The 27,992-nt window shown below is 43.2% G+C and overlaps 1 protein-coding gene across 3 annotated transcripts in view; it reads left to right on the plus strand.

Annotated features, from left to right (window-relative positions):
- Positions 1-27,992, plus strand: part of LOC137374715 (neural cell adhesion molecule 2-like) — a 1,514,570-nt gene that overhangs the window by 1,330,868 nt on the left and 155,710 nt on the right. For all 3 annotated transcript variants that reach the window (XM_068041260.1, XM_068041261.1, XM_068041262.1), the window contains 2 exons: positions 649-770; positions 16,988-17,168. In XM_068041260.1, the coding sequence (XP_067897361.1) occupies positions 649-770; positions 16,988-17,168 (303 nt within the window). The remainder of the gene's footprint in view (positions 1-648; positions 771-16,987; positions 17,169-27,992) is intronic.

Consider the following 27,992-nt stretch of genomic DNA (forward strand, 5'->3'; position numbering starts at 1 on the left):
ACATGTGGAAATTTTCCAATGGAATTTTATATTAAATCTCTCTATCCGACTAAAGCCTGATGCTGCGTAGGGACTCAGAGCTCAATCGTAGCTGAAAAACCTGCATTCTTTCATTGTGTGGCAGGAGTTGTTGCTGATGTAAACATTGAATAGTCCACAACCAAAGCTATTCCATTGAATGAGATTATTATGCAATGATATTTCCTCTACCCAAGTGCAGGAGTTAAACCCTGTTCATGTCACCATCCATTAGTTCTGAATCAGTGCATAGCTATACTAATGTGCAATGTGACAGAAGGATATATGTGTTTGGAGGACATTTTTCCCAGCCATTGCTAATGATACTTGTAACATTTTGACACCTATGGAACTTCTTACAACAAAAAATTTGAGAAAAGAAGCCAAATCTTGGGTGGAAGTTGAAGCTTCACAGAGGAATAAGCAGGCAGTATTACCATAATGGATGCCAAAATGGATTAATTGTTAGCAATCACAAGATCGATGATGTCTCTGAGTGCCTTTTAAAAAAAAATCATGCTCAGGGCACAATATATTTACAATCTCAGTATAACATGAAAATACGGAGAGCTCCAAAAGCTCCGTGCTCCATCCCCTAATTAAAATTCATGTCTCTTTTTCTATTCATAGAAGAGCCCAGTCCTCCTACAGTGCAGGGACACAGTGGCAGCAGCAAGAACTATAAGCTGGTTGTGACGAAGCAAGATGATGGTGGATCACCAATCCTAAAATATGTGCTCAAATACAGGATGGTGAGTATACTGATCTGCTACTGCTAAATGCAAAGGGAACTGAAATAGCATTCTAAGCACCATGATGGTATTCAATTCTTGTGTCCTCTATATAGAATGTGTTAGGTTGTGAGTTAGTATGTTAGTTAAAACAGTGAACCAATGAATTTCAGTACAATTTAAACCCAAGGTAACTGTTTCTACATCAAAGAGGAATGTTGCATTCTACGTTCAAGTTGGGCGGGAGGATTTAGTGATTTGCGAGAATGAGCCACTAAACCCACATTTCACCATTTTGCACTTTTGCACCGTGAGGAGTTCCAAACCAATTTGGAGGGGGGAGGTGGGGGGCGGGGGAGGGCTGCATAGTTCAGTACCGCAGATGGCACAAAGTGGCTCCACACAAAGTGGACGAGCTGCAAAGTTGTGGGCTGTGGTATCATATTCGCAACTCACTGCCACACCTCATTGAAACGTTCTCCTGAAGAGTATGATCTGCTCCTGGCCTATAAGGAAGACAAGCTCCAGTCTGAGATGAAGCTGGAGGTTGAAATGTTTTCTGAGTCCAGAAAAGGGCAAGAGGTGGGAGAAGGATGAGGTAATGTATAAAATCCAGGATTGAATTGTGATGGTGCTTTGTTGACAATGAAAATTAACTGAAAAATTTAATGACCTCTGTTACGACCAGGTGAGAAAGGCATCTAGGGGTTCCCTCTCAGCCTTTACCTGGTTTAACCGTAACAGGTTTAATTTAAAAAATACTGTGTTTTTAGCTGCCCCGCTCAGTGAATCCTTGTTCACTGCTCTCCAATTGTAAGGCAAAGAAATCAACCAGACAGGTTTTCTTAGATTTAAACAAGAAAGGTGGAAGTTTATTAATGTTAAACTTTAATTCGATTAACAACTACGAATATACAATGCGACCACGCTAGCATGCATATGTGATAAAGACACAAGCAGATAGAGACAGAAAAGTAGAAAGAATAAAGGGGAAAGGTTTGAGGCAATAGCTGGGATTTATTTACTGTCCTTTGAGTTCAATGTAGAGTTTTTGATTGCAGGTAACTCTTGCCGTTTCATTGGGGCCCAGTGCATGCTTTAAAACTTGTTTCGATGTAGGAATCTTTTCTCTCTTGAGGTTTAAGTGACTTCAGTGGATCCGGAGATTCATGAGAGAGAGAGAGAGAGCGAGAGAGAGCGAGCCAGGAGAGAGGCTCTCTTCTTCCAAGTTCAGTTGCAATCTGAACCCAAACTGTGCTGTGAGCAGTTCAAAACCAAAAACCTGGGCCAGCAGGTTAGTCATGTGACTAGCTGTTTTCACAAACTCCTGCGTTTGTGGATTCTCCATCTTAGCAGACACCGTGGAATGCTGGCTTTCTTACACATTCAATGTCTGGTGAACAAAATCCATTTGGGTTAATTGGATCAGGGAGCTGTTCTATTGTCGCCAGGCACAGTCTCTTAGTATGCAAATGTTTTCCAGCCACTGCTGATCTCTTTAAACAAGTCATTTCTTCATTTCAGCAACATATTAAAATTAATGTTCATATGACAAAATGTATATGCCTTATTCGTGACAGGTGGGATCTTCATGATACCTATGCAACAAATGATTTCGAGAGCAGACATAGTAACATTGGAACATCAGCAGGCCATTCAACCGCTCAAGCTTACTCCACCATTCAGTTAGATGCTGGCTGATCTGGACCTCAACTCCATTTAACCGCCATAGCTCCATAAATTATTCAATCTCACTCTTACAAACTTCAATTATACCAATGTACACAAGTTTTTGTGAAGAAAAATCCAAATTTTCACTGCCTTTTGTGTGAAGAAGTGCTTCCTGATTTCACTCCTGAATAGCCCAGTGGTGCAGTGGTTAGCACCACAGCCTCACAGCTCCAAAGACCCTGGTTTGGTTCTGGGTACTGCCTGTGTGGAGTTTGTAAGTTCTCCTGCGTGGGTTTCCGTCGGGTGCTACGGTTTCCTCCCACAGCCAAAGGCTTGCACGTTGATAGGTAAATTGGCCATTGTAAATTATCCCTAGTGTAGGTAGGTGGTAGGAAAATTGAGGGAAGGTAGGGAATATGGGATTAATGTAGGATTAGTATAAATGGGTGGTTGATGATTGGCACAGACTCGGTGGGCCGAAGGGCCTGTTTCAGTGCTGTATCACTCTATGACTCTCATTTTAATATTATGTTCCCCCATTCTTGACTCCCCAGCAGAGTTTCTCCATATCTACCATATCAAATTCTTTAACATTTTAAATGTATGGTGGACAAGTGTGTGGAGAACAATTTAAGAAGTAGACTTTTGTGGGTTTAATATTTTTGGGATTTTACAAGATACGTGTTCACACTCTATTCCTTTGTGTGATATGTCAACTTACTGTTAATAATAAGTGGATCAGTGTTCGCATTAAAACAGAACATGTTTACTGATGTGTGACTGGAACAAATGAAATTCCTTGGTCTCCAGGCCACATTTTAGAACTTTCTTGACACCTTTTTCAAAATGTTAAATATTCCTGGATACAAGGTATTCAGGAAAGATAGGAAAGGGAAAAAAGGGGGAGGGGTGGTGGTATTGACAAAGGACAGCATTGCATTGCTGGAGAAAAAGGATGTCCCAGAGATGTTGAGGACAGAATCAATTTGGTTAAAGCTAAGGAACAAAAAAGGTGCAGTTACATTGCTCGGTGTTGTCTATAGGCCACCAGATAGTGGGAAAGACGTGGAGGAACAGATTTGCAAAGAAGTTACAGAGAGGTGCAAAAATTATAGGGTAATTATAATGGGAGACTTTAATTATCCAGCATCGACTGGAATTATAGTAGTGTAAAGGGCAGTGAGGGGCATGAGTTCCTAGAGTATGTTCAGGAAAATTTTCTACAACAGTATGTTGTTAGTCCAATGAGAAAGGAGGCACTGCTAGACCTGGTTCTTGGGAATGAGGTGGGCCAAGTGGATCAAATATCAGTCAGAAATCATTTAGGGGATAGTGATCATCGTATCATAAGGTTTAAGCTGACTATGGAAAAGGACAAAGAGCAATCCAGGGTAAAAATAATTAACTGGGAGAAGGCCAAACTTAATGTGGTAAGAATGGAGCTCGCAAATAAATTGGAGTCAAAAGCTGGCAGGAAAACCGGTAGATGAACAATGGGCTACCTTCAAAGACGACATAGTTTGGGCACAGTCAAGGTACTTTCCCTCGAAGGGGAAAAGTCAGGCAAACAAAACCACAGCTCCCTGGATGACAAAAGAGGTAGACATTAAGATAAAAAAGAAAGAGTGTGCTTATCACAAATGCCAGGTAGTAAATACTATTGAGAACCAGTATGAATATAGAAGGTCCAGAGGGGAAGTGAAAAAGCAAATAAGAGAAGCAAAGAGAGAGCATGAAGAGAGATTGGCAGCTAGCATTAAAGGAAATCCCAAAGTTTTCTATAGGCATATAAATAGTAAAAGGGTGGTAAAAGGAGGAGTGGGACTGATTAGGGATGAGAAAAGGGATTTACACGTGGAGGCAGAGGGCATAGCTGAGGTATTAAGTGAATACTTTGCATCTGTCTTTACCAAGGAAGAAGATGCAACCCAGGCAATGGTGAAAGAGGAGGTAAGTCAGACACTAGAGGGGTTCGAAATTGATAAAGAGGAAGTATTAGAAAGGCTATATGTACTTAAAGTGGATAAAGCACCAGGGCCGGATGAGATCCATCCAAGGATACTGAGGGAAGTGAGGGTGGAAATCGCAGAGGCACTGGCCATAATTTTTCAGTCTTCCTTAGACTCTGGGGTTGTGCCAGAGGACTGGAGAATTGCAAACATTACACCCTTGTTCAAAAAAGGGTGTAAAGATAAGCCCAGCAACTACAGGCCAGTCAGTTTAACTTCGGTGGTGGGAAAACTTCTGGCAAAAATAATTTGGGACAAAATCAGTAGTCACATGGACAAATGTGAGTTAATTAAAGAAACCCAGCATGGATTTCTTAAGGGAAAATCATGTTTAAATAACTTGCTGGAGTTTTTTGAGGAGGTAACAGAGAGGGTTGATGAGGGCAATACTGTTGATGTGGTGTACATGGACTTTCAAAAGGCATTTGATACAATGCCTCACAACAGGCTTGTGAACAAACTTGTAGCTCATGGAGTAAAAGGGACGGTAGCAGCATGGATACGAAATTGACTGAGTGACAGGAAACAAAGTATTGCAATTAATGGATGATTTTCGGGCTGGAGGAGGGTTTTTCGTGGAGTTCCCCAGTGATTAGTGTTGGGACCCTTGCTTTTCCTGATATATATTAATGAACTAGACCTTGGTATACAGGACACAATTTCAAAGTTTGCAGATGACACTAAACTTGAAAGCATTGTGAACTGTGAGGAGGATAGTGTGGAACTTCAAAAGGATATGCACAAGTTGGTGAAATGGGCAGTCAGGTGGCAGATGAAGTTCAATGCAGAGAAATGTGAAGTGATTCATTTTAGTAGGAAGAACATAGAGCGACAATATAGAATAAAGGGTACAATTCTAAAGGGGTTGTAGCAGCAGAGTGACCTAGGTGTATATTTGCATAAGTCATAGAAGGTGGCAGAACAGATTTTGATTTTTTGATTTGATTTAGAGATACAGCACTGAAACAGGCCCTTCAGCCCACCGAGTCTGTGCCGACCATTAACCACCCATTTATACTAATCCTACATTCCTACCACATCCTCACCTGTCCCTATATTCCCCTACCACCTACCTATACTAGGGGCAATTTATAATGGCCAATTTACCTATTAACCTGCAAGTCTTTTGGCTGTGGGAGGAAACTGGAGCATCCGGAGGAAACCCACGCAGACACAGGGAGAACTTGCAAACTCCACACAGGCAGTACCCAGAATTGAACCCGGGTCGCTGGAGCTGTGAGGCTGCGGTGCTAACTACTGCGCCACTGTGCCGCCCTTGCGCAGATTGAGAGAGTGGTTAATAAAGCATACAGCATACAGTATCCTGGGCTTTATTAATAGGGGCATAGAGTACAAGAGTAAGGAAGTTATGTTGAACTTGTATAAGACACTAGTCTGGCCTCAGCTGGGGTATTGCATCCAATTCCGGGCGCCACACTTGAGGAAAGACATGAGGGCATGGGAGAGAGTACAGAAAAGATTCACGAGAATGGTTTCAGAGTTGAGGAACTTCAGTTATGAAGATAGATTGAAGAAGTTAGGACTATTTTCCTTGGAGAAGAGAAGGCTGAGAGATAATTTGATAGAGGTATTCAAAATCAGGAGGGGTCTGGACACAGTAGATAGGGAGAAACTGTTCCCACTCATGAAAGGATCGAGGACAAGAGGGCAAGGATTTAAAGTATTTGGTTAGAGAAGCAAAAGCGACATGAGGAAAAACTTTTTCACGCAGAGAGTGGTTAAGGTCTGGAATGCGCTGCCTGAGAACGTGGTGGAGGCAGGTTCAATTGAAGCATTCAAAAGGGAATTAGACAGTTATATGAAAAGGAAGAATGTGCAGGGTTATGGGGAGAAGGCGGGGGAATGGAACTGAGGGAGCTGCTCTTTCAGAGAACAGGTGCGGACACGATGGGCCGAATGGCCTCCTTCTGCTCAGTAACGATTCTATGATTCTGTGATTCTGTTTGGCCCAAAATCAGATTAGTGGCACCATCTTCTCTCACAGGAGGGAGTGAAAAGCATTTGTAGAAAATTAATTATGTAGTTTAAAAAAATGAACGAAGAATTGTGCACGTAATAATGAGCAGGTCTGTCCATCAAGCTTATTTATTCAGCATTTTAAGAGACATTTCAGGATTTGAGTGCAAAATCTAGGCTGACACTTCAGTGCAATATTGAGGGAGTGCTGCACAGTCAGAGGTCATGTTAGATTCCTATCAGGTATTTAGTCACTTTTTTACATTGTCCAGGCTTTGAAAGTGATGACCCTGCTATCAATGGGATAGATTTTGATGTTGTGCAATCATGTAAAATGGGTGAATGCAAGTTGGCAGCTCCTTTTACATCCCTCTCAGTTTTTATTTCCATTGACTTGGTCACGAATGAAACCAGGAGAGATGCAAAATGAGCAATCGACTTGCTATCATACATTTTACATTATCGCAGAAATTCCAGATCTGTATCATTGTCCCTCACCAAGACTTCGTGCCATAATTCGATTCTACCCATCTGATATTTTTTCGCCTAAGTCAAACATGTGGTATTGATCTAACTTTCATTCGTCAAACTGCATGTGCAATCTCGAACTTTGTGAATGTCTGTTCCTGCATCCTTCGTCCCTACTGCTGTCCTGATGTTAGTAGCCTAACCAAATATGAACCCTTAGCAAAGCTTAAGGTTTTCATATCCAGAATATTCAGGGGCATGAGGGGACAAAGCACCAATTACTTTGGGAATCCACTCAAAATCACTCCCATAACTAGCATTCCACCTCATCCAACTTCTACCCATAATTCTTGTGGCTTTCAGTTTAACTTAAAGCCTTTCATTGATGGCTTTGTCAAAAAAAAGGAAAAAAATGAAGACTTAAATTTCCATAGCTCCTTTCACAACCTCAGGATGTGCCAATGCACAAAGGAAGGCTAATGGTATGTTAGCCTTTATCTCAAGAGGATTTGAGTACAGGAGTAGTGAAGTCTTGTTTCAGTTGTATAGAACCTTGGTTAGACTGCACCTGGAGTACTGTGTGCAGTTTTGGTCCCCTTACCTTAGGAAGGATATTATTACCATAGAGGGAGTGCAACGAAGGATCACCAGACTTGTTCACGGGATGGCAGGACTGTCCGATGAAGAGAGAGCGGGAAAATTGGGCGTGTATTGTCTAGAGTTTTGAAGAATGAGAGGTGATCTCATTGAAACCTACAAAATACTTAAAGGGATAGACAGGGTAGATGCAGCTAAGATGTTTCCCCTCGTTGGGGAGTCTAGAACCAGGGGACACAATTTCAAAATAAGGGGGAAGCTACTTAGGACAGAGATGAGAAGAAATTTCTTTACTCAGAGGGTTGTGAATCTTTGGAATTCCCTACCCCAGAGGGCTGTGAAAGCTCAGTCATTGAGTATGTTTAAAGTAGAGATTGACAGATTTCTAAATACCAATGACATAAAGGGATATGGGGATAGTGTGGGGAAAAAGGCATTGAAGTGGATGATTAGCCATGATCGTATTGAATGGTGCAGCAGGCTCCATGGGCTGAATGGCCTACTCCTGCTCCTATGCTCCTTCAGACGATGAAGTACTTTTGAAGAGCTGTACTGTTGTAATGTCGGAAACATGGGCCGGAATCGTACACCCACCGCGGGAGTGGGGTGGAGGCGGGTGGAGGGGGGGGTTATAAAATTGTGTAGGATGCAGGGGTTGCCTTCCCATCGCCTTCCTGCCCAGGCTGCAATTTTATGAGCGGCGGGGGAGGCAACAAACGACCTGCCCGCGCCAGGCAAATTGTGGCCCTTAAGTGGTCAATTAATTGCCATTTAAGGGCCTCCTTCCGCCACCACTGGTATATTACTAGTGGCGGACAGACACTTCCACAGCTATGGAGACTGCTGAGAAATACCTGTCGACCTCTTTGCAGGCCCGAGTTGGGGGGCCCCCCTCCTGATCAGGCACCCTGTTCCCCATGGAGGGCCCCCCTCTGCAGCAGCTCATGCTGTCCTTATTAGTGCACCTCTCCCGCCCTCCTAATTGACCCCCACCCCCCTCGCTGGGGCCCAGCCGATTGTCCCCGGTGAGGCCTGAACCACACACATTTTCGGCGCCGGTGTCCATGATCTTCCTGAAGCTAGTTGCAGTCCCAGCAGCGGCCACCGGAGGCAAGCAAGCTCCCAGAAACAGCAATGAGAAATGACCAGATAATCTGTTTTGGTGATGTTGATTGAGGGATACATATTGTCCAAGCCACTGAGAAGAACACCCCTGCTCCTCTTTGAAATAGTCATTGGATCTTTTACATCTATCTGAGAGAGCAGACAGGGCCTTGGTTTAACGTCTCATCCGAAAGATGGCACCTTTGTGCAGCACTCCCTCAGTACTGTGCTGGGACTGTCAGCCCAGATTATGTGCTCAAGTATTGGAATGGGACTTGAACCCACAACCTGACTCAAATGTAGTCGTGTTACCACTAAGCCATGGCTGACACATTAAGCTTTCTTAAAGTACAAGTCTACTATTTAAAAGCAAGTTCCATTCCCCACTCTCATGCTCAGAGAAGTAAGGGCAGTTTGCCAGATAGGACTTACCCCTTCTAAATCCATGCTCGTTGTCTCATCAAATTACTGTCAACGTATTCCTCCAGCAATGAACCTAAAAATGTCTAACTCAGTTGTGCTAATGTGGAACACGTCGCTAACTAAACACAAACAAAAAGAGGTTAATTGCACAACCTAGTAGCATCTTCACCGAACAATGGTAGCACGCTCTGTTACAAAATACTGCGGATGATGCAAATCTGATAAAAAAAGAAAGTACTGGAAATACTTAGCAGGTCTAGCAGCATCTGTGGAGAGAGAAGCAGAGTTAACATTTCAGGTCTGTGACATTTTATCAGAACAGCACACTCTGTAATGCTTCCTTATCAAAAAGATGATTTAGTAATGGTGCATTCTTGCTAATAAGGTTATTTGCATAGAATTACGCAGAATTTACACACAGAAATAGACCAGAGAGCTGTGGAGGCTGAGTAATTGAATATAAGCCTTAGATAGACAGATTCTTGAACTACTGGAGAGTCAAGGGTTATGGGGAACAGGCACAAAAGTGGGGTTGAGGCCAAGATTAGGTCAGCCATGATATTGAATGGTGGAGTAGGCTAGAGGGGTCATATGGTCCCATTTTGGTCCCATTTCTTATTTTCTTATGTTAACTGATCGATGCCAGTGTTTGTGCCCCACACAGGCCTCCTCCCACATCTAACTCTATCAGCATATCCTTCTAGTAATGGTGCATTCTTGCTATAAGATTATTCAGCAATGCTACATTTTCAATAATATGGTTATTTAGTCATGGTGGTTTCTTGAAAGAATAAGGCTAAATTTTATTCTGGCGATGGGGATCCCGGTGGCAGGTCGGAAGGTGGAGGAAGACCCTGTCTCGGCTCTCTGTCCAACCCCATTGAAATTCTGCGGCAGGCAGGCAATTAACTGGCCACCATCGGCGATGCTGTCCCTTTGAGAGACAAGCTCCTGCCTCTGGAACTGCCAGCCAGCAGCTCTGCAGTACCACCAGCACCACTGGGAGCAGTGGCCACTGCTGGTACTGCAGGAGGCTCCACAGTGCTGAGGAATGGAGGAGACCCAAAGGTAGGTAGGGCCAGTATCATTGGGGACATTCAGGCAGGCGATAGGGTGGGGTGGGTGGGTTGGTTGGGGGTGGGGTAGGGTCTTTCCGGAGAGGCAGCCATCACTGCTGGGGGACACCCTCCAGGTGCCCTGGATTGCCCCCCAAAGGAGGAACACCACCCCCCCCAGACCCCACTAGGAGGCTGCCATGTTTTACCTGGCAATGTGGTGGTGGTGGTGGGGGGCCCCTTCTGTCCTCCATATAATTGAGCTGGATGTGGGAAGTGGCCATTAATTTGTTGCTTAAGGGCCTCAATTGGCTTGGCATGGAAAGGCCATCATCGGCCTTATCTGCCCCAGACTAAACTGGAAGGCACCGGGAAGGAGACAGGCACTCCACCTCCACTTCCGTCCCAAGGGAAGGACCCTTAAAATTCAGCCCAATGGCTTTTCAGAAGATACAGCACAGAAGTGAAAAACCTGCAGGCTCACTGATGCTGCTTCATGCAGTGGGGGATGAAGAAAAGGGACAGACTTGTGCACAATTTTACAATGCTTCCCCACAACCCACCCTAGCCCACCAGCACCACCACCCCCGCCCCCCACTCTCTAAAATTGTATAATTTTGTAAAATTTCCTCATGAATTGTTGCACAGATATAGCTTGTAACTAGCACTGTCCTTCGTTTCTCACACAATGATCCTACTCAGCATTCCAGTGCTGCAGTTTAGAAAAGCTTCAAATCTGCCTGGAAGCAAAATAGACAGAGTGACGCATTGCAAACCTCCTGGGAGATTTAAATATTCGATCCACTTTGCACATGGAAGCTTTCTTTTCAAATGTATTATCCCATATTGCAGGGACCTAAGAGGCTTTAGCCTTCCCACGTTCCCTCAGCACCCCACAGCTATATCTGCAGATGCAAGGAGCTGATCCTCTGCTGATATCAATTTGGTCTAAGCTTCGGCATTCGAAAAAAGTCTTTGTTTCCTCCCTGCTGGTCCCCCTGTCCCCGGCCAGAGATGGCTGAAATTGCTAAATACATTGTGCAATCTGGTTCTCAGATTTGTAGAGGGGCAATATCAAAAATGGGCAGCCAGGAGTTGAAAATCAGTGGGGGGAGTTGTGGTAATTGGGGAGGGTACATCAATGAGCCCATTGACACCCGAGGCCTGCTTGATCCAATTTTCAGGTAGGTCTCTAAATGAGCGAGCAGCCCTCCTTGCTGTTTCCAGCACAATGCTGCTTAAGTATGCAAATCCGTGTACTACACCGGGATGACCAATTTCCATTGCAGGTATTCATGGGCTCAGCAACGTGGCCCACATGCACAGACCATTTGTACTGGGCATTGAGTGGCCTGACCAGCTGGGCCTCAATCTTACTGCTTGAAAAAGCTTTTTAATGTGAACTTTTGTGGGGCCAAGAGGAGCTCTTCCGGGGATCAGGAAAATGTTCTGGCTCGCTTCCAGTGTAGGCAAGGCTTCCAATACAATCCCTTGAACTGGCCTCTACCCGCGGCCGTCCCCATGCCCCACCCCTTCAGGCAGAACTTGCAGGTCATCTTCGAGTGGGAGAGGCCAAATTTCAGCCAACTGGTGAGCCCCCGAGATCAGCGATGGACTGACAGTGTGGCTTTCCCATTGACTACGCACTCATTTTAGGTGAAGGCCAATGATTGGCCCCTTAGTCATAGACGTTCCCAGTAAATGGAAAAGTCCTGGGGAAAATTGATGTACAGAGAGATTTGGGTGTTCAGGTCCATTGTTCCCTGAAGGTGGCAACGCAGGTCAATAGAGTGGTCAAGAAGGCATACGGCATGCTTTCCTTCATCGGACGGGGTATTGAGTACAAGAGTTGGCAGGTCATGTTACAATTGTATAGGACTTTGGTTCGGCCACATTTGGAATACTGCGTGCAGTTCTGGTCGCCACATTACCAAAAGGATGTGGATGCTTTGGAGAGGGTGCAGAGGAGGTTCACCAGGATGTTGCCTGGTATGGAGGGCGCTAGCTATGAAGAGATGTTGAGTAGATTAGGATTATTTTCATTAGAAAGACAGAGGTTGAGGGGGGACCTGATTGAGGTGTACAAAATCATGAGAGGTATAGACAGGGTGGATAGCAAGAAGCTTTTTCCCAGAGTGGGGGATTCAATTACAAGGGGACACGGGTTCAAAGTGAAGGGGGAAAAGTTTAGGGGGGATATGCGTGGAAGGTTCTTTACACAGAGGGTGGTGGGTGCATGGAACGCATTGCCAGCGGAGGTGGTAGACGCGGGCACGGTAGCATCTTTTAAGATGTATCTAGACAGATACATGAATGGGCAGGAAGTAAAGAGATACAGACCCTTAGAAAATAGACGACAGGTTTAGATAGAGGATCTGGATCGGCACAGGCTTGGAGGGCCAAAGGGCCTGTTCCTGTGCTGTAATTTTCTTTGTTCTTTGTTCTTTGAATGATCCCAGGTCTGTGCTGTGAGTCATTCGCCAGTAGGCTGGGCGCAAGAGCACTGCAATCCACTTCTGGGACCAGGAGTAAGGGAGGGAAAAATACTCTGGAGTTCCCAGGAGTGATCACTATTATCGGGTCAGGACAGGATCAAGCTCAGCTGTGAGTCCCCTCCTAGTCAAATAACCTAGTATGTGAATCTTGGGAATTTTTGTCACGTCACTAGCCCGGGGCCACTGAAGCCACCCACAGTACACCCTCTGCTGTTTGATGGAGCTCTTTGGTTGCCCATTCCGATCCTGTCCCTCCCTGGCTTGCTGACTGTTGTCTGTACCTTTTTCTCTGATGGGACATTATTCATGTCAACCACATTTAATTTGGTAGCAATTGCTCCCCGAGCCAGAAGGTGTATAAGTACCACTCCAGAGACAACATCCCTCAGTACAGTATGCAGGGAGTGCTGCACTGCCAGAGGTGCTACCTTTTGAATGAGATGTTAAACCAAGATCCTGTCGGCCATCTCAGGTGGGCATGAAAGATCCATGGCAGTATTGTCCTGGCCAATATTTATCCCTTACCCAACATAAGATGGGGGTCTTCATGACACAGGTATGACACGGGCAGGGGGGGAAAAGTGTTGAGATCTTCAGTGTGGGGAAGGGGGAGGGGTGGTAGAGGCAGGAACCCTCACAACATTTAATAAGTATTTAGATGAGCACTTGAAATGCCATTGCATACAAGGCTATGGGCCAAGTGCGGGAAAATGGGATTAGATTGGATGGGTGCTTGATGGTCGGCACAGACGCGTAGGGCCAAAGGGCCTGTTTCTATGCTGTATAACACTATTACTAAACCAGACTGTCTGTTTATTATCTCATTGGTGTTTGTGGGATCTTGGTGTGCACTAATTGGCTGCTGCATTTCCAACATTATGCCAATGACTACACTTCAAGAAAGTTCATAATTGGCTGAAAAGTATTCAATAAATGTAAGTCTTTCTTTCTGTCAAAGGTGCTCAATAAGTACATTTTATTTTGTGCATTAATACGGGCTTGGCTAAGACCAGCATGGTCATAGATGAAGACTGGAACCCTCCTGGTCAGAATGACACATAACAATGCATTTAACAACAAGAATGACTTGCATTTATATAGCACCTTTAACATAGTAAAACATCCCAAGGCACTTCACAGGAGCGCTAACGGACAAAATTTGACACCAAGCCAAATAGGAGATATTAGAACAGGTGACAAAATGCATCTTAAAGAAAGAGAGAGGTAGAGAGGTTTAGGGTGGGAATTCTTGAGGTTAAGGCACAGGCTTCTGAATGCTTGTATGGCTGGAATATATTACAGAGATAGGGAGGGAGCAATTTGAAAACAAGGATGAGAATTTTAAAATTGAGGTGTTGCCAAAACATTGTAGATCAGTAAGCAAGTGGTGAGTTAGCATACAGGCAGCAGAATTTTGGATGAGCTCAAGAGGAATCAAAGTGGGAGTTCAGCCAGGAGTGCGTTGGTGTAGTTGAGTCTAGAGGTAACAAATGAATGGATGAGAGCTTCAGCAGTAGATGAGCTGAAGGAGGGGTGGAGATGCCCAATAACACAGAGAACCAGAGGACACTGATATCAGGTAAATGGCAAAAGAGTCAATGGCGACATGAGGAAAAACATTTTTATGCAGCCAGTGGTTAGGATTTGGAATTGACTCCCTGAGAGTGTGGTGGAGGCAGAGTCAATCCTGGCTTTCAAAAGGGAATTGAATAAGCACCTGAAGAGAAAAGAAATTGCAGAGTTATAGGGAAAGGGCAGGAGGAGCGGGACTAGCTGAGTTGCTCTTGCAGAGAGCCTGCATGAACACAATGGGCTGATTGGCCTCCTTATATGCTGTAACCATTCATGATTCTATAATTCTAAGATTCTAGGTGAAAGTAGGCAGTCTTAGTGATGGCATAAATATGTGTTCGGCAGCTCAGCTCAGAGTCAAATAAGATGCTATGTTGAGGACAGTATAGTTCAGCCTCAAATGGGCCAGGGAGCGACGTGAAGTCAGTAGCTGGGGAATGGAATTTGTGCTGGTATTCAAAACATCTGTCTCCCCAAGCTCTTTTTATTTTTTGATAATTCCCTTCACCAGGCAGTGACATGAGCAATTGCACAAGACATAAAGCAGCACTTCTGTTGCAGCCTTGTGTAGTGTTACAGCCATGGCTGCTTTGCAATGCCTTTGAGATATTGCGTTGTCCTAAGATTGTACAGGGGCTATGATTTATTTATCCTTATTCATTCCAAACAAGATTGAGGTCAAGGGGTGCTGCACCGATTGATGTGATTTTATGGAGTGTTTCTGTTGCCATGCCTGATGGGGTGCATTAGAGAAAGATGTCTTACATATGTGCAATTTATTTTTATTTATCAATAAAATGAAAAGGCTGCTGGTGGTGGAGATTAAAATGAATACTCCAGTAAATTGGGGCTGGAGTGGGTCTACATTTGAAGGAGAAAAGAAAGCACGACTTGCATTTCTGTAGCACATTTCATGACCTCAGGATACCCTAAAGTGCTTTACAGTCACTGAAGTGTTTTTTGAAGTGTACTCACTGTTGTAATGTAGGAACTGGTAGCGAATTTGCACACAGCAAGGTTCCACAAACAGCAATCTGTAAATGACCAGATAATCTGTTTAGTGGTGTTGTTTGAGGGATAATTATTTGCCAGGATGTCGGGAAGAATTCCTCTGCTCTTCTTCAAAATAGTGTCTTGGGATCTTGGGAATTGTCAGACTCTGTTCCAAGTTTTCCCATACACTGCTGACAATTACAATCCACGAATGTACATAAAGGCTTTGAGGTGCATCATCTGTACTTTGAACATTACACGTGTAAAAACAGAAAGAAAGCCACCCGTTTCTAATCTTTAAGGGGGAGGGAGTGAGCAGCTTCCAAGCCACATGGAACTGATGATCCCAATTCAACACACGATGTATTTAGCACTAATTGACCTCAAGATTCACCTGCAGAAATTAATTAGGTTTTGTGGACTTAAAGGGACAGGCCATTGACACGCCGTCCCACCGTAGCACCAGAACTGTGCTGCAGCACTCCTGCTATTATAGTTGGCATGGTTTCTTAGCTTCCTGTCAATGTGCTCTAAAATTATCTGTTTTACTTTGACTTCCCCACCTCTGGCCTGTTCATTCTCAGAGCCAAGGACCCTTTACTTAAAATCTATCTCTAATTGGTCTTTTTTTCAATCAATTGGATTGCCAATATTTGCTCTGCTTGCGTTGTCATGGCAACAGACTGAATGCTCCATGTGGGTTTCTATTGGGTAAGATAATCTATCAGCTGTGCCAAAAAAATGACATCATCAGGTGCTTCAAATTTTGAATAGGGTTGTCATATGTTTATTTTTTTATTTGATCACAAGATGTGGTGTCACTAGCAAAGTCCCATTTATTACCCATCCCGAATTTCCCTTCAGAAGGTGGTGGTGGGCCTTCAGCTTGAACCACTGTAGTCTTGGTAGTGATGGGTGCCCTATCCTCCACCCAATACCCCAATGGTGTTTAGTAGGAAATTCCAGGACATTGATAACAATGAAGGGATGGCAATATATGTGCATCAGGATGGCATGTGACTTGGCTGCCTATTCTTTCTCATGGTTGCAAGGGAAGCAGGTGCTGTTGAAGTACCCCTAATGAGTTGCTGCAGTGCATCCAGTATATTATATAACGCAGAGCCACAGAGTGGCAATGATGGAAGGCATGGATACATGATGCCAGAAGCAAATGATGTGATTGGTTAAGCGATGAATGCTGATCAGGACAGCTGGAAAGGCTCCATTCAAATAGTGCTATGTATCTTTCTCTGAATAGGCAGCCAGGATCTGGGTTTAACTCAAGGCACTGGAGAAAGTGCAAAAAAAGATTTACATAGTTGATAACAGAACTAAGAGTTTATACCTTTCAGGAGAGATTGATCCAGCTGGGGCTGTTAACTCTGAAAAAGAGAAGGCTGAGGGGCAGCCTGATAGCAGTTTTTAAAATTATGAGGGGGTTTGATGGGATAGACATGGAGAAAACATTTCCACTTGCGGGACAATCCAAAATTAAGGACACAAATATAAAATAGTTAATAATAAATCGAACAGGGAATTCAGGAGAAACTTCCTGGTGAGAATGTGGAACTCACCACTACAAGGAATGTTTGAGGCGAATAACATAAATGGATTGAACACCTATGAGGAAGAAAGGAATAGAAATATCTACTGCTCAAGTGAGACAAAGAAAGTCGGGAGCAGGCTCATTTGGAACATAAACAAACAGGAAAGAATAGTTGGGCCGAATGGCCTGTTTCTGTGTTGTATAATGCGATGCACTGGATGTCTCAGTACACAATGCTCTAACAGAAATAGTTCAGTTGAAAGCAAGGTTCTGAATAGGTTGCTTGTTTGTGCTACAATACTTACAAATATTTCTCACCTACCTACAGAAAGACAAGGAAGAAGAGTGGATGCAGAAGGTAGCACAAGGGAGTAAAGACTCCATCACCCTGGAGGAACTCCAATGGGACATGCAGTATGAAGTGCAGATCACAGCTGTTAACAAGTTGGGCCCCTCTGAGCCAACCTTCTATGAGTTCACCATGCCGCCAAAGCCCAACACCATCACCAGTAAGTCAAAGACTAAAGGCGATGAGAATGGGGGGGGGGGGGGGGTATAAATTACCCCCTTCATGCTGACGGTTGGGGAGCAGCATCCCCCAAAAGCAGGTGTCAGAATCTTGGGAGGGCCTTGCATATCGATTTCTAGCTGAAATTTAAATTTATTTGCATGACCGAATGTCCAGTATGTGCTTCTGACAGACAAGGCTTGCTGTCGGGATTGTAGAGTTGTCTTGCTTATTTAGGAAAGGTTGGTCTTTCTGCCTTAACTTAAAATTTTCATCCTGGTCTTCAAATCACTTCATGGCCTCGCCCCTCCCTATCCCTGTAACCTCCTCCAGCTGTACGATCCTCTAAGATCCCTGCGCTCCACTAATTGGCCTTTTGAGCATTCCAGATTTTCATCCCTCCATCATTGGTGGATGAGCTTTCAGTACCCTGGACCCTACGCTCTGGAATTCCCTCTCTAAACTTCTCCACCTCTCTACCTCAATCTCCTCCTTAAGATGCTTATTTCAAAACTACCTCTTTGGCCAACCCTGTCCTAATATCTCGTTATGTGGCTCGGTGTCACATCTTGTTTGACAACACTCCTGTGAAGTGCCTTGGAACATTTTTGCTCTATTAAAGGTGCTAAATAAATTCAAGTTGTTGTTGCATATTTCTGAGAGCTTTTGGATTTTCGGAAGTGAGGGTGGATGGGATGGGGCTATAATGGAAGTAAATATTTCTGTATCGAAGCCTAATTAATGTCTGCACCTGCACCCTCTCCCTGATCACCCTCTCTACCCCGTCTCCCTGCTACACCCCTCTCAGGGCAACAATCTAACGCTGTGTGCTATATAGTACAGGGACAGAAAGTTCACAGCTATATATCTTCTAGTATCTAAATGAATGCAGAACCTGGTAAGAATGAGTGAACCCTGGGAAAGAGGCTTAATAAAACTCCCAATTACAACAGGATTTTACCTTTTCAGAACTAAAGTATATTTTTTGAAGGATACCCATCTGCTCAGATGACAGAATGTTAAAAAAAAACATATAATTTAAATTTACTTTCAAAATCTCACTCCATGAAAGGAAAACCTTAAAATGACATTCTTTGAATAAAGTGGTTTTACTGGCAGATTCCAAGCCTGTGGCATGTGGTGAGCACTTTTAGGGGTGGGATTGTTGAAAAGGAGAATGAAGGAAACTTAATTTTTCTGCTTTTTCTCTTCATGGCTGCTTTTAAGGATGTTCTAAACAGGTCAACATACATTATCCTGCAGAAGATTACGGCTTTCAGGTCAAATTAACTCCGTCACAAAGCAAAACGATGCATACTTCTACAAATGCATTTAGCTGTGAAAGGGCATAACGTATTTGATCAAAACTAAAAGCTTTGTGTACAGCAGACAGCACTCCCAGAACACACAGATACTGCTCTCAGCTTATATTAGCTTATAGCTTTTATTACTGAAAGAGTTGGTCCTTCCAATCTATCTAATCCTTTCTTTAAAAATATATTTTCCTTGGCAAACTTTTTGATCTCATCAAGACAAGAAAGGACTTCTATTTTATGCATCTTTCATGACCTCTGGCCATCCGGAAGTTCTTTATAACCAATAAAGTACTTGCTGCAGTGTTGTCATCGATGTACGGAAAACAGCAGCCAATTTGCACACAGCAAGTTCCCACAAACAGCAATAATGCACAGATTGTTTTTTGTTAATGATGTTGGTTGAGGGATAAATATAATTGGCTAGGACATTGGAGAGAACTCCCTTGCTCTCCCTAATGCCCTGGGGACATGTGTTCAAATCCCACTATGGCAGCTGCTGGAATTTAAATTCAATTAATTAATTAAAATCTAAATAGTCATTTAGTTGTACAGAACTTGAGTATTTCTGAAAATAGAGACATGTTGTCGAAGCTTTTAGTCTTGCACTCATCAGGACAATTGCAAGAATAACCAATGTAAGGGAAAACAACAACTTATACTGCATGAGAATAGAGTGCTGATTGCTTGGAAAGTGAACTCTGATTGGTAGAGGCGTTGCCATGGTGAATTCACCAGTTTACCGTGACTGACAGTTAACTGCCAAACTTTGCTTAACATTTAAACCAGGCAGCTTGAGTCTAGTCAAGGCATTGCTCTGAGGAATGAACCAGCGAATGGCTAATACTTACAGAAAGAACATGTACAAACATTGTGCCTGTTTCAGTTGAACAAAGTAAGTGACAGCCATTTGCTGATTCGTTCCTCAGAGCAATGCCTTGACCAATCAGAGTCAAGCTGCCTGGTTTAAATGTTAAACAAAGCTTGGCAATTAACTGTCAGTCACCGTAAACTGGTGCATTCGCCATGGCAACGGCTCTACCAATCAGAGTTCACTTTCCAAGCAATCAGCACTCTATTCTCATGCAATATAAGTTGTTGCTTTCCCTTACATTGGTTATTCTTGCGATTGTCCTGATGAGTGCAAGACAAAAAGCTTTGACAACATGCCTCTATTATCAGCAATACTTAATTAAAATCTGGAACTGACAGCTAGTCTCAGTAATGATGGCGTAAAACTACCATTGATTGTTGTTAAAAACCCATCTGGTTCACTAATATCCTTTAGGGAAGGAAATCTGCCAACTTTACCTGGTCTGGCCTACATTTGACTCCAGATCCACAGCACTGTGGTTGACCCTTAACTGCCCTCTGAAATGGCATGCCACTCAGTTGTCAAGGGCAGTTAGGGATGGGCAACAAATGCTGGCATCCCATGAAAGAATTTTAAAAAAAGAAGAAATAATGTCATGACATCTTTCAGATTCACATGAGAGGGCCGACAGAGCTTTGGTTTAATGTCTCATATAAAAGACAGCAGCTTTGACAGTGCAGCATTCCTTGGGTGTTGTACTAGGAGTGTCAGCCTAGGTTAAGTGCATAAGTGGGGCTTGAAGACACAACCTTCTACCATATTGGTAAGAGTGCTTCGCACTGAGCTACAGCTATCACCTATATATGAGGAGTGTTATAGCAGAGTGTTATAATGAGGGGTGTGAGTTATGTTACCATTAAAGTTTTGTGAGAACACTCTGGTTAATGTACATCTCATCTGTCAAGAGCTTTGAAATTTGTGTTTTAAAGTATTAGCTTACATTCATTTACCCTATTGGTGTGACAGTCCCTTGTTCACTACTTTAAATGAGACATTACCCATTTCTTTGACAATAGAGCACTGAGGAAATATATTAATCTTCTGTACCTGAATATTGCAAAAATATAATTTTTTCTTATTATCATTGCAATTTCCTAATCATTAGACTACCAATTAATGGCTTTGTTCCAGCTGCAGACCATCTGTTAAGTAAGCCTTGTGATTAACCATGCAATGCCATGTTTAATACTGTAATAATAATGAGTGCCAGCTGCTATAATTGAGTATAATATTATCACTGGAAAATGTATTAGACACATCCGTGCAACATAACTTGCCAATTGAAAACTGACATTTCCACAGACTGAGTTGAAAGAAAATAATTTATCTCTGTCTCTGTGTTTCTGTCTCTCTCTCTCTGTCTCTGTCTGCTTCTTTCTGTATCTTTCCCTCTCTTTGTCTTTCTGTATCTATTTCTCTGTCTCTATCTCACATATAATCTCTTTCTTGCTCTCTCTCTCTCATCCACCCTCTCTCTGTCTCTCTGTATTTCTCGCTCTCTCTTTCTTGCTCTCTGTTCCTCTTGTTCTCTCATTCTATCTCTCCTTTTCTCTCTGCTGATTTGCATAGAACTATTCTACAGACAGATCTTCCCTCGACTAAAAATGCTTCTTTTTATAACATAATGTAAATCTCCTCACCTCGCTTGTTGACATTATGTCCCATGCTGTCAGGTGGCCCTTTGTTTTCTCATCCAAGAGCCAATATTTAAAAATTAATTCTCAGAAAGTGTGTGTCCCTGGTAAAGCTGGCATTTTTTGCCCATTGCTAGTTGGAGGGAGAAGGTGGTGGTGGGCATTCTTGAATCGCTGGTCATGCTTTGATATGACTGAGCGGCTTGATAGGTTAAGAGTCAAACACAGTATGGGGCTGGAGTTTAGTGCTGTCTCCACTAAGCTACAGTTGTCCATATACATGTAGCTTCAGCAGGATAACCATCAGGAAAAGGGATACTGCCCCAACTATTTTCCCTCCCAACCGCAGAACAATGAGGCACATCCTGACACCATACAAGTTGAGATGAGATACCTTTGCACAGGTAAACCCTAGGACTTTAATGGTCTCTTTGGTTCAACTTATCATTGGGTAAACACCTAGAGTTAATGAGGAATCAAACTTTTTCCAGCTCCTTTCTGTACTTCTGAGCAAGATGTGGTCCCCATGGTGTAATCCCAGCCTCTCCTGGTCAACAACTATTTAGCATTGCTCCCACAGCCCATAACCTCACAGCGATTTACCAACAACACCCTTCCCTTCCTCCCCATATGCCCATAATTACCCATTGGTGTTCTTTTAATGGTGGGGGTAACCCTTTTGTTTTAAAATAACACAAGTATAAAAATCTCAGCAGTGGTTTCAGACTGATTTGAGCATGCCTAACGAGACATCACCCCTCCCCCGAAACCCAACCAACAATCACACTGATTCACCAACCACAAACCCAATACACATTCTCATACTGATTTGATAAACCCCAATCCACGATTGCACGTGGATTTATCATCCCCAACCCACAATCACAGTGGATAACTAATCCCAACCACACCTTTATGCACAGGCTGCTGAGGACCATTTGACATTCTAACCACTAAATACCTCCAACTAGCACTAAAAACAGAAATACTTGCATTTATGTAATGCCTTTCACCAACTTGGGGCATTGCATTGCTTTGCAGCCAATGATCTATTTTTGAGGTGTTGTCTCTGTTGTAGAAAATGGGAGATTCACCAATAGCTTAAAAGAAAATTACATTTCGTCATGTTCGGCAGATATATCTACCAGATCAAGTCAGAAATGTGCCCTTGAAACATCAGATCAAAGAGGAAGACTGAAAAGTAATTCATAATCCCTATATATCTTTAGTATCTCTTATATTAAACCACTTCAAAGAGCTTGATATAATGAATTTTTTTTTTAAGGCAATGACTATTGTGTAGGCAAACACAGCAGCCATCCTGTGCCAGTAATATCCAACAATGTTGAACAAGTACTGATGGGAGAATGTTCTTCCCGAGATGCCTGATCTAACAGTTTCTTTATTGTATCCTTGCTACTTCTTTTTTTATTCAGAGCAACTACTTATTGGATTCCATCTGCACCCCTTATTCTAGCCTCTTCAGTGGTGGCTCAATTGGTAACACTCTTGTCTCTGAGTCACAAGGTTGTGGGTTTAAGGTTGACCCTCTGGTGCAGTGCTAAGGGAGTGCTGCACTGTTGGAGGTGCTGGCCTTTGGATGAGATATAAAACCGAGGCCCCCTCTCAAGTGGACGTAAAAGATCCCATGGCACTATTTCAAAAAAGAGCAGGGGAATTATCCACGGTGTCCAGGCCAATATTTATTCTTCAATCAACATCTCAAAAAAACCCCAGATTATTTGGCCGTTATCACATTGCTGTTTATGGGAGCATGCTGTGTGCAAATTAGCTGCCACGTTTCCTACATTACAACATGCCAAAAGTACTTCATTGGCTGTAAATTGCTTTGGGATGACCAGTGAACATACGAGCATACGAATTAGGAGCAAGAGTAGGCCACTTGGCCCCTCAAGCCAGCTCAGCCATTCAATAAGATCATGACTGATCTGATTGTAACCTCGACTCCACATTCCTGCCTACCCCCAATACCCTTTCACCCCCTTATCAAGAATCTATTTAGCTCTGCCTTAAAAATATTTAAAGATTCTGCTTCCACTGCCTTTTGAGGAAGAGAGTTCCAAAGGGGTGAATTTTACAGACTCCCTGATGTTGGGGATTGTGGCGGGGGTGGCAGGAAACTGCCTCCAACACAGGCCCACCACGGACCTCGATGCCAGGAAGACCCGGCCCGATATTGCCTCGTGGCGGCTGCCCCCTCCCTCCCCCTCCCCCCACTGCTGCTCAGCAATGGGACACCCATTAACATATTTAAATCTATGAAAATGAACGAATTAATCAGACCTGTGTCCCCTCCTTCTGTCCTGCTGCGATATTGGCGATGGTGGTCGGCACTCCCGCTGCAAGGCGGAACACTGGTGGGCGGGGGGAGCAGGTAAGTTTTTCGGTGTGGGGTAGTGCTGTCAAAGTAATTTCACTGGTGTAGGGGATGGTTGGAAGGGGTAAAGTGTAAAGTTTATGAACTTTGGGGGGGACATCAGGTGCACAAGGTAAATGTTTTGGAGGGGAGAGGGCAGGTATTAATTCGATGGTTATTGAGGGAGGTGAGAGAGGGGCTCGAAACATTTATTTAATTGTTTTAAATCAATTTTACATCAATATATCTAAATATTTAAATTGAAATGTAGGGCTCAAAGCCCTTTCAAAATGGCATTGGCTCCTGCACAAAGATTGCTTTGGCCATTGCTGGCGATGAACAGCAAGCCCCCTTCATGTCATCGGGATGGACGGTCCGCCCAGGCTATTTAAATGAGCTGCCGCACTTAATACCGCAGTGACTCTGCAACATGCGGCCCGCGCAGGTGGGCTGTCATTGTTTTTGTTCACCGCTGACAATAAATTTCGGCCCAAAGACTCACGACCCTCTGAGAAAAAATTTCTCCTCATCTCTATTTTAAATGGGCGATCTCTTATTTTTAAATAGTGACCCCTAGTTCTTGATTCTCCCACAAGGGGAAACATTCTTTCCACATCCACCCTGTCAAGACCCCTCAGGATCTTATATGTTTCAATCAAGTTGCCTCTTACTCTTCTGAATTCCAGCGGATACAAGCCTAGCCTGTCCAACCTTTCCTCATAAGACAACCCACCCATTCCAGGTATTAGTCTAGTAAACCTTCTCCGAACTGCTTCAAATGCATTTACATCCTTCCTTAAGTAAGGAGACCAATAATGTACACAGTACACCAAATGTGGTCTCACTTGTTTAACTGAAGCATAACCTCCCTACTTTTGTATTCAATTCCTCTTGCAATAAACAATAACATTCTATTAGCTTTCCTAATTACTTGCTGAACCTGCATACTAACCTTTTGTGATTCATGCACTAGGACACCCAGATCTCTCTGCATCTCAGAGCTCTGCAATCTCTCATCATTTAGATAATACGTTTCATTTTTATTCTTCCTGCCAAAATGGACAATTTCACATTTTCCCACATCATGCTCCATTTGCCAGATCTTTGCCCCCTCTCTTAACCTATCTATATAGCTTTGTAGCCTCCTTATGTCCTCTTCACACCTTACTTTCTGACCTATCTTTGTGCCATCAGCAAATTTAGCAACCATACCTTCGGTCCCTTCATCCAAGTCATTTACTTAAATTGTAAAAACTTGAGGCCCCAGCACAGATCCCTGTGGCACACCACTTGTTACATCTTGCCCACCAGAAAATGATTTATGCCTACTCTCTATTTCCTGTTAGCTAGCCAATCTTCTATCTACCCCTTATACCAGGAGCTTTTATTTTCCGCAATAACCTTTGATGTAGTGCCTTATCAAATGCCTTCTGGAAATCTAAGTACAGTGTATCCACGCGTTCCCCTTTATCCACAGCACATGTGACTTCTTCAAAGAACTCCAATAAATTGGTTCAACGTGAATTCTCTTTCACAAAACTGTGTTGATTCTGCCTGATTGCCTTGAATTTTTCTAAATGCCCTGCTATAACGTCTTTAACAATAGCTTCTAACATTTTCCCTAAGACAGATATTGAGTTAACTGGCCTGTAGTTTCCTGCTTTCTGTCTCCCTCCATTTTTGAATAAAGGAGTTACATTCACTATTTTCCAATCTAATGGAACTTTCCCGAATCTAGGGAATTTTAGAAATTTGAAACCAATGCGTCAACTATCTCACTAGTCACTTCTTTTATGACCGCAGGATGAAGTCCATCAGGGTACAGGGACTTGTCAGCCCACAGCTCCAGCAATTTGCTCAGTACCACTTCTCTGGTGATTGTAATTTTCTTGAGTTCCTTCCTCCCTTTCATTTCCTGATTTACAGCTATTTCTGGGATGTTACTTGTATCCTCAATAGTGAAGACCGATGCAAAATACCTGTTCAATTCATCTGCCAATTCCTTATTTTCCCTTATTAATTCCTCAGACTCACTTTCTACAGGACCAGTGCTCACTTTGTTAACTCTTTTTTAAATATCTATAGAAACTCTTACTATCTGTTTTTATATTTCTAGCTAGCTTTCTCTCGTACTCTAATTTTTCCCTCCTTATCAATCTTTTAGTCATTCTTTGCTGCTTTCACGGTGGCTGTGAAAGGCACTATATTAAATGTAAGCCTTTCTTTTGCTTGTGTTTCCAATCAGTGACGGTCCTTTGGCTTGTCTTTAAAACACATTGGCCAATTCAAAATATTTTACAATTGCTTTCCTTTGCATCCTATCTAATGAACTATTATTTTCTTGAGAGTTGCACTGGCCAAAAATTTGAATTACATTGCAGGTATCTGGGTGGTTGGTGCACATCTATACCATAACACACAGTCCTTCTTTGGGTGTGGGGGACTAGGGATCACCTCTATGTTTTTTTAAATTCCATCTGTTATCATGCATGTAGCCTTCATAAGAACATCTTAAGGAGGTAACACCGATGGTTGCATTTGGACTTTGTCTCCACTTTTCACTTAGATTTTCACTGGGGAAGCATCATCCAACTCTGGAGTTATATTTCATAGAAAGTTCGATTTTTCCAATTTTGTTTTTTTTTAAATTCCTTGCATTGTTGAAATCAAGACAGATCACACTGTCTGCAACACTCATGGATTCTTTCCCAGAACCTAAAATATATGGACCTCCTTGCCTTCTTTGATCTTTGCTTCCTTCCACAATTCCAAGGATTAAAGAAACATTACTTGATAGCATACCTGATCTTCTCTCGAATTCTTTACAACACTGGACTAGGGGTGCACCATGGACCTTTCATTGAGGGCTTCTCAATGATAAAGAGAAAACGATCATGGGCTGGATTTTAAGAGCCCGTCGCCGCTTTTGGCGGCGAAGTCACAAAATGGCAGCCTGCACGCATGGGACACATGCCAAAAAGCCGCCGCGATTTCACGGGCGACAGCTTATTTAAATAGCCAGGGCCTACCCTAGGCACGTCATTAATTTAAATATTGAAATCCAGATTCTGTCACCCAGCGGCGGGGAGGTCACCGCGGAGCCTTGCCGCCACCTGGAGGATCGGTCTGTGGTCCTTATTGTGTCGGTCTCCGTGGCGGACCACTGCTGGCCCCACCTTTCAGGCCGCCTCCACCACGGAGCCCGACATTGAAGACTTGGTAAAATCCAGCCCCGTGACTGCAACAGATGATATCACTTCTCCAGGGTAAAGAGAACCTCTGCTACCTTCTTTCCCTTGCAGCTGACACAAGGGGAACAGATAGAGTAGATAGAGAGAAACTATTTCCACTGGTTGGGAGTCTAAGACAAGGGGACATAGTCTAAAAATTAGGAATAAAATTCGGAAACACTTCTATACACAAAGAATGGTAGAAATTTGGAACTCTCTTCCATAAATGGCAATTAATCCTCGATCAATTGGAAATTTTAAATCTGAGATCAAAAGAAATTTGGTGTCCAAAGGTATTTACAGATATGCGGCAAAGGCGGGTGGTATATGGAGTTAGGTCACAAATCAGCCATGATTTCACTAAATGGCAGAACAGGCTCGAAGATCTGAATGACCTACTCCTGTTCCTATGTCCCGATGATCTTATCCTATTTAAGCCTGCCATCCATTCTATGACTTATCTCTGCCTCTTTAAATGGTTTGACATTTCTGTCCAATGGCGATAAATGGAGCTACACTAAAACATAAAACTTATGCCTATCTGTAAACTCAAGACAGGTATTCTTAAATGCACATTTACCAGAGAAAATGGGGCATCATTGTCCATTATTTCATGTGCGTAGGCTTTTCTCAGTTAAAAGTTGTGCCCTCCACCACAGGACTTGGACGCAAGGACCCAAAATTGCTGGAAAAATAATGGCGAATTCACGGCGCCCACCATTATCAGTGCGTAAAAAAACAGTAATTTGTGATGAGGAGAAGATGTGCTGTGAGCTGTCAATCACCACAAGTCGCTATGCGATTTGCGCCACTCCACCAATAGCCTCACAAAAATAGGACCAAGCTCCGACCTCCCCATCAGTGTCATAAAATTGCAGCATTTGCATTATAAATATTAATGAAACTTGTTGGAGACATTTAGGGCTGGTATATCAAGTCGTAAGGACCCTATTAATGATGTGATTTATGGTCCTGACATGAAACTCAACCTAGGAGGCCCAGAAAGGGAACATTTGAAACTGTGGCGTCTCACTCCTGTCGGTAATAACTTGTTCCTCGAGGTTTTGTTTCCTTTTGTCTCTTTTTCTCTCTCTAATCCAGTCTTTTCTCCCCCTCTCTTTTTTCTCTTTCTGTATCTAAATTTGGTCTAATTCATCCTATTTCCTTCTCTGTTGATCCACTCTTCCTTTCTTTACCCTTAAATCCCATTGGTTAAAGAGAAAGGTCATTGGACTCGACATTCACCGAGGTCCCAGATGCCCACCCCATGACCTTGCTGTGCTATCATCAGCTCGCAATTGCAGCAAATTGCAATGCAAAAAAAAAAGTCCTGAAGGGTGAGGTAAAAATCCACTTAAGGTTCTTGCCTCACAATGTCCTGCTCCAGCAAACTCTAG

This window comes from Heterodontus francisci, chromosome 10, assembly GCF_036365525.1.
Source record: "Heterodontus francisci isolate sHetFra1 chromosome 10, sHetFra1.hap1, whole genome shotgun sequence".
Lineage (NCBI taxonomy): Eukaryota > Metazoa > Chordata > Chondrichthyes > Heterodontiformes > Heterodontidae > Heterodontus > Heterodontus francisci.